This window comes from Gossypium raimondii, chromosome 2, assembly GCF_025698545.1.
Source record: "Gossypium raimondii isolate GPD5lz chromosome 2, ASM2569854v1, whole genome shotgun sequence".
NCBI lineage: Eukaryota > Viridiplantae > Streptophyta > Magnoliopsida > Malvales > Malvaceae > Gossypium > Gossypium raimondii.
In genome coordinates this window covers 5,390,456-5,397,837 of record NC_068566.1, presented here as the reverse complement: position 1 = coordinate 5,397,837, position 7,382 = coordinate 5,390,456, and the positions used below count along the sequence as shown (strand labels likewise).

The window sequence follows — 7,382 nt, the reverse complement described above, 5'->3', positions numbered from 1 at the left end:
GATTTCTCTAATTTTATTTTGTCAATTTCTATTCATACCCATTTGGCCTCTCAAGTATGTTACACTGTTCCTTTACTTTCCATTTTTTTTCAGCTTTGCAATGGCTTTGCTTTGATTAATTTATTTTCATTCTTTTTTATACGTTATAACTTTTATCTAATGGGAAAAAAATGTCAAAAGAAAATTGTACCTGTATTCCCAGAATCTCTGTGGGTTTTGTCTTTTAAAAGGAAGCATGACATTACATGACAGTCCCGGTTTTTGTTTTCTTTTTTTGGAAGTTACGTGACAGTCCTGTTGAATATTAATATGTTATATTATTAAACTAGTCATGTCAATTGTGTTGATGCCATGTCTTGTTTATTCCTCTAATTTTCATGTTTATTAAACATATCCTGTTCTGCTGAATTATCTGCTCCTTGGGTGTATATCTTGTAAGTAGTGATATTAATTTGCTGATCGTGAGATAGGTTATATTGGACTATCAGAATGGCTACTGCCATGTTCCACAAATCAATAGCAACAATTCAGCTGAATTCCAGTGGTAATGGATGGAGCACTTGTAAGAAACTCAGGAATTATCCATTAAAGATTATCTCAAAGGCCTTTGTAGTTGATGTTGGAGGGAGTTTTATCTATGGCCAATCAAAGTTACATGGAGTTCATGCATTGTCTTCTCATTCACCACTGGTGGATCCTGTTTCATCTTTCTCACAAAATACAAATGATTACAAAAACAATACATCAGGTGAGTTCATCTTATCCTGATCCAATTATATATGTATATATATGTTGCCCTGTGTTAGGAGATGAGGATATGTGTTGTTTGTAAATTTTGTTGTAGTGGAATCTGCTTTGATACTAAATCGACACGGTGATTCTCTATGTAACGAGAAGAATTTGTTCACTGGTTGTGTCGATGTGCCATTCACCAAGAAAGGCTTTGAGGAAGCTGTCAAAGCCGGCAGAAGAATAAGCAATATACCTGTAGACATGATCTACACGTCGTTGTTGATTCGTGTACAGATGACATCTATGCTTGTCATGACAAAACACCGCCATAAAAAGGTGAATCCAAAACAATGTTCCGATTTTCTTTTCTAATTATGTAAAATATTTTTTCTCCTCAATGCAATGTACTTGAAGATATTAAACTTTAATTGAATTTCAAAGCAGCAGTAATATAACTTGTCTTGATTTTCTTTTGGTCATGTTGTCAAATTGCTTGCAACATAGAGATTCCTTTGGTTCCATGTATGTTTCTCAGGTACCTATCATAATACATAAGGAAAGTGATCGGGCAAAAGAATGGAGTCAGGTTTTCAGTGAAGAGACTAAAAGGCAATCTATTCCAGTTATAACAGCTTGGGAGTTGAATGAAAGAATGTACATTAAATTTCATTTTTCTCTGGTTTTCTTGGCTTTAACATTTTCTTGGTTGAGCTTGATCTTGAAACAAGCTTTTTTACTCTTTAAGTATGGGGAGTTACAGGGCCATAACAAGCTGGAAACGGCTCAAAGATACGGCAAAGAGAAAGTTCATGAGAGGCGACGACTTTACGATAGTCCTCCAGCCAATGGCGAGAGCTTGAAAATGTGTTCTCAAAGAGCTGTAGCCTATTTTAGAGAACATGTAAGTGCACCACCCTGGTTTAAGGCTAATGTTCTTATTATGTTGAAGGTTTAAAATAGCTTAACATGTAGAATCCAATTAACAAGTAAGATTTTCATTGCAGATTGAACCCCAACTTTGATCCTGAAAACATGTGATGGTTGCTTCACATGCGAATTCCTTGAGGTCTATTATCATGTATCTTGACAAATTAGCTACACAGGAGGTAGCAAAGACAATATTTTGTAGTACTCATATTCCTATAGAATATGTATTGTACTTTGTACCAGTTAATAACCTCTGTTTCTTATGAGTAAACAGGTTACTAGCTTGGAAGTGTCAACTGGGATTCCCTTACTATACATATATAAAGAAGGTGAATTTCTTAGAAGAGGAAGTCCTGTGGGATCTAAAGAGGCCGGTGTTTATGCCTACTCCAAGGTACGAACTCAATCAATTATCATTATCTAAAATCTATATGAACTCAGCCACCAGGTTCCAACTTCCATAATTTTGGCAAGTCGATGCAGACACATGGAAAATGAACATTTTAGTACTTATTCTTGCATGTTTGTTAGCTTTTTTCTGTTCCCTTTTCAGAAAATGCAGCTTAACAGATAGCTGTATTTTGCTACATGCAGAGTCTTGCTTTTTACAGGGAGGCATTGGATGCACTGTTTCAGTAACACATGCAGGAAGGTAAGTTTCATGTTGGTTCTTTCATAAACTTTTGTACTTTTAAACTATCTGCAATATGAAATGTTCAATCAGATTGCTCTAAGATGTTGATATGCTTTACGCTTTTGCAGGAGACAACCAACCACCGAGTAGTAGTAGGGTTCCTTGCAGTGTACGGAGCTCTTGCCGATCTTTATGCGAATTGGTAGAGTTTTCTCAGTTGCACATCTGCATTCTCGAGTATTTTGGAGGTACAATGGGAAGATTACATTCATATGGTGAAGGTAGATATTTTTCCTGTAAAATAAATAAATGAATGAATCATTAATGTATCTTTTGGGCGTTTCCAAGGTTGTTTTGGATCTAAGATTTCTTTTGAAGGGAATGATGGAATACTAATGTGATGAACATTTCTTATTCCGCGCCGAAAAATGAACTTTGTTGCTAAAGCTTGCTGTTAATGAAAACTTTCACATGAATGGTTGAAGTCTCTCATTTTGCTCTCCCTGCCGCCGGTGCCTTTTGTGTCTTCCGGCCAAGTCTGTAGACGATCAAAAGCTCTTTCTCTCCTCTTCAATCCTATATGTTCGGTTGGCCCTATAGCTCCCACAACTTCCTTGTTGCCGCCTTCTCTGGTTTGGTTCTTCGCTGGCAGCCTACTGTTTCGTCTCTAGAGCATCGTCGTCATCACTATTCCAGCTTCCAGCCCCATCCAAGTCGAGGTGAATGCTGCATCCGGCCTTGCCTAGACTGATCCGTCTATTGCTTCAAACCATCACTGGCAGTTTCCTCCATGTGCCACTCAGCCTAGCAGTCTCTTCGCCTCATCCATTGGTTCACTCGGATCTCTGGCAGGAGATCCTGAGTGGCTGTTGTTTTTTTAGTCTCAAGGTTTTTGGTGTTGTAATGTGACCAGCTGTTTGGCCAAGGAATAGCCGGCCACCAGTCCCATTTCCACCCCTGGCCTTGTCACATTTCTGGACTCCGGCCACTTTTTTGGTAGGATGAGGTCATGTCAGAATAATAATTTTTTTGTGGCTCTTGGTTGGGTTGTGACACTTGAGTCCCGTACAGGACTCAATTCACTAAGTCCTTGGTGAATTTGGTCTATCGAGTCCCCTCAAGAGTTAGGCCTTTTGGGATCTCGTTACTACTATTGTTTCAAGTCAATAGTCACATCCACTACCGGAGGCAATGAATGCTTAAAGACTTACTGCATCAAGGTTCAGAAACTCACGTTTGTGTCAAAGTCTCTTCCTTGCTTCCATTAGACAAGGAGGCTTGATTCAAGCAATGATGATTTTTTTTTTATCTAGATTGTTAGATTTACTCGCCTTTTGGGGCTTTGCCTCTATAAGACTCGAGTAAATGCCTTGTTCTGCTTGAGTTGCTGGCCTTAATGGCTTTCGTTTGTACCAGTCGCGTTTGTGCCAAAGTCTCTTCCTTGCTTCCATTAGAGAGGGAAGCCTGACTCGAGCAATGATGATCTTTTTCTAATCAAGATTGTTAGATACACTCGCCTTTCGGGGCTTTACCTCTACTGGACTCGAGTCAATGCCTCATTGTGCTAGGAGCCTCGATGGCCCTTTTTGTTGTCCTCTTTGAACTATGAAAAAAACAAATTGAAGTGCATAGGTTCAAGGTTAATTAATTTGATAATAAGCTGTTCATTAAAGCAAGGAAGCATCTATAGTTTAAATTGCACAATTTTCAAGTCTGAAAAAGCTGCAAGATTCATGTTTTTCATTCCATGAACTGTTGGTCGACTCAAAGTGATTAAGGTAACACACGTCTCTTCTTAATGCTTTATCCAAATAAAATATATAATTTAAAAGCAAAGACAACAAACTTTGTCTACCTTTTTACTTTAGACTTACGTAGACGGAAAATTTAAAACAAAAGAAAAAGAAAATAATCATAACAGGTTTTGTTTTCCTAATTTCTGACTGTAACATCCGCTAGTGCGATTTCAGGATGCCTTTGGTTACCAAAGAGTCCACAGTCTCACGAACAGCATCTTCAACTGGTGTGAAAACTAGACCCAAATCAATTAATCGCTTGGCTGCCTCTTTGCAAGGAACTAACCCCGGTTGTGTTTCCTCTGCAAACCTGAATGTTCAAATGTTGTTTCAGCAATGTTAAAACTTGCACTACTACACTAACAAAAACACTATTACAGGTAAAAAAGAATTAAAGAGAGAAAACAAAACAAAACCTGTGGACAGGATAATGAGGGAAAAGTTTGGACACAGTTTGAGCAAACTGAGAGAACTGATAGATACCATTAGTGCAAAGATATCTACCAGAAGCAACAGGTGACTGGAACAATAATATCTGTGCTTTGGCAACATCTTTAACATGGACTGCCCCTAACCAGTGGTACTCCTGGGTATCTTTAGAGCCTTGTAACAATTGTAGCAGCACCGCGCAACTTGCATTCAAGTTGGGTTGCAACATAGGACCTAAACATGTTGCCGGATTTATAGCCACTACATCAAGTCCATGTTTCTCTGCATATTCCCATGCCGCTTTCTCAGCTAGGGTCTTTGACACTGGATACCATTTATGTCGTGCCTTGCAGTATTCCAGGTCTGTCCAGGATGATTCGTTGAAGGGTCCTTGGGTTTTAGGGTCCCAATTGGGGTTTGGAACCATGGCTGATATAGAGGAAGTCAGCACCATCCGTCTGACCTTGGCTGATCTACCGGCTTCGAGTACGTTGAGTGTGCCCTGCACCGCTGGTCTCACCAGTTCCTTGTCTGGGTCTTTGGGATCTTCCAGACTGCAAGGAGAGGCCACGTGGAATACACCCTGGCAGCCCTCCACCGCTTTGAGGACGGCTGGGTAGTCCAAGACGTCGGCCTCGTACACCTGCAGCACCACGCCTCGGGAAGTGGCGCCGGGGAGAGACAACAGATGGTTGGGGTCTGAGCCTGGGTAAATCGCTGCGTGGACCCGGGTATAGCCGCCTTCAAGGAGGGTGCGGACCAGCCATGACCCTATAAATCCGTTAGCTCCGGTCACGCACACAGCTTCTTTAGGGTTTGCCGCAGCAGCCATTCTCAGAAGATTTTAGGTTTAATTACATATAAATTCTCAAACTCTAATTGATGTATTTTAATATATATATATATATATATATGTGATTACTTTTTACAAAATAATTATGGGTGGCAAAATGAAAATAGTCACTAAATCAAAATACTTGAATTATTCGAATGTTAAGAAAAACAAATATTTAATACTCAAATTAAATCATCTTAATAACAGGCTAAAATTACTTCAAGGCTAATTTATCTGAATAAGAAAACTCTGGAAAGTATATATTTTAAGACAAAATAATGTCATTAATGATGAATTTAATGGAAGTATAGTGAGTTCTTTCTCACACACATTCTGTGAGCGGGAGAAGTAGTCCAAATAAATTTGATATTTGAGAAATAATTAAATTTTACCAATTTAATCCTTTTTCTTTAAATTATAAGAATTTAAATTTAAGTTGATTGGATAAACTCATAACTCATATCTAAATGTTTTTATTTTGAATTTGAATTTCTTTTCTTTCTAGAATTTATTTGGCCCTCTAATTTTATAGAAAAAGTTATTTTAGTTTTTTATTTAATTTTGTCTCTTTTAATATTTAAATTTGTGTTCTTTGTCAAATCATCCAAGAATTAATGGAAAAATTAACAAATGTTAACTTTATTAACGTCAGGATACACAATGGTGTGTTTCAAAACAACATACAAAATAAATAATGAGACGTATGATTTGAAACTAATTAATAATAAGGCATGCAATATGTACAATAAATGAAAAATAGATTCATCTGTAACTAAAATGAAATTTAAACATGTAAATACATCTGATTAAGAATACTAAATGTACTACAATTGTTTAGTTTATCATGATGTTGTCATCGATCTTACGTTGGTTTGGAGTTAACTTGTGACACAAACTCAATCGATGAAATTATCAATTGTCATTATATACTACTGATGGAAGTAATAAAGTGTGTATTATAAAATTCCATAATTGACACGCTTTGCTCCACCCTCAGTTCCACTCTTAATGTATAATCTTGAAATCTACTATCACTTCCATGAATGTTGGATGCATCCATCTCCGCTTCACCCTACTCCACTTCAATTTAATTTTTGCTACTTGTTTTTAATACTTTTAAAGTCAAGCAAATATTTAAATATAATTCTTCAGAAAAAAAAGTTTGAACATAAAATATATGAATTTTTTATAATACATTATTACATTTTTACTCTTTTAATAATTATATATATACAAGATTAAATGATAATTTTATATAGTGAAGCAGGATGAAGCGGAACCCGCAATTTCTATAATCGCTCCATACCCGCAATCTAAAAGGAAAAAAATCCACCCTAATCCATTTCTACTTTTCAAAAAAAAAATCTATTCCATATGAAGCAAATCGATTCAAAATTTATACAACAGTTCAAATTTTGTATTCTCTATGTCCGACTAATTATAATGTAGAATCAATACAATGGACAAAAAAAACCAAACAAAAGCCAGACTAATTCGAATAAAATACATATATCATTATTACAAATAATGGAATTCAAACCCAAACGTTGAAGTTATGGGACCTCACCCATTACTAACTATACTAAAACCTTGGCTTTCATAGTTTAATCATTTTACTTCATATGTTGGAAATTGATGTAGGAAATTTAATAGGGTAAATTATGTTTGAGGTTACTAAACTATTAGTAAGTTTTTGTTTTCGTCACTTAGCTTTAAAAGGTTATAAAATGATCACTGAACTATTTGAAAGTTTTCATTTAAGTCATTAAGCTGTTAAAACCGTTGTTGTATGACCTTATCTGTTCACACCACCTGCACCAAATGAAAGCTCTCATTCCCCTTCTCTTCTGTAGTTAAGTTTTTTTTTTTATAAAACAACTTTGAATGTCACAAATTTGCAAACCAAAATTTAAACAGCTTTATTCTCTAATCTCCAACACCGACCATCAAATCGACTTGGATCTAAGGTATATTCTTCTACTCCTCAATGAGTATTGATATATCATACCAATAGTCAAATTATTGCTTG

The 7,382-nt window shown here is 36.4% G+C and overlaps 2 protein-coding genes across 2 annotated transcripts; one reads left to right on the top strand and one right to left on the bottom strand.

The window, feature by feature from the left end:
* Positions 1 to 354: 354 nt before the first annotated feature.
* Positions 355 to 3,931, top strand: LOC105787835 (2,3-bisphosphoglycerate-dependent phosphoglycerate mutase 1-like). The gene is given in 8 exon segments (XM_012614405.2): positions 355 to 748; positions 845 to 1,068; positions 1,268 to 1,411; positions 1,478 to 1,633; positions 1,737 to 1,838; positions 1,934 to 2,053; positions 2,254 to 2,311; positions 2,422 to 3,931. Coding segments are annotated over 7 exon segments (1,050 nt in total). The 5' UTR covers positions 355 to 489; the 3' UTR covers positions 2,299 to 2,311; positions 2,422 to 3,931.
* Positions 3,932 to 4,066: 135 nt separating this feature from the next.
* Positions 4,067 to 5,393, bottom strand: LOC105787834 (cinnamoyl-CoA reductase 1). The gene is made up of 2 exons (XM_012614404.2): positions 4,506 to 5,393; positions 4,067 to 4,399 (listed from the first exon to the last, which is right to left on the bottom strand). The coding sequence occupies exons 1-2, from the start codon at positions 5,348 to 5,350 to the stop codon at positions 4,249 to 4,251; spliced, it is 996 nt and encodes a 331-aa protein (XP_012469858.1). The 5' UTR covers positions 5,351 to 5,393; the 3' UTR covers positions 4,067 to 4,248.
* Positions 5,394 to 7,382: the final 1,989 nt, after the last annotated feature.

Excerpts from the sequence above, each read along its gene's own strand:
- LOC105787834 (XM_012614404.2), bottom strand. The coding sequence starts at position 5,350 with ATGGCTGCTGCGGCAAACCCTAAAGAAGCTGTGTGCGTGACCGGAGCT. Across the intron at positions 4,400-4,505 it reads CCTCATTATCCTGTCCACAG|GTTTGCAGAGGAAACACAAC; the intron begins GTTTTGTTTTGT and ends TTGAACATTCAG.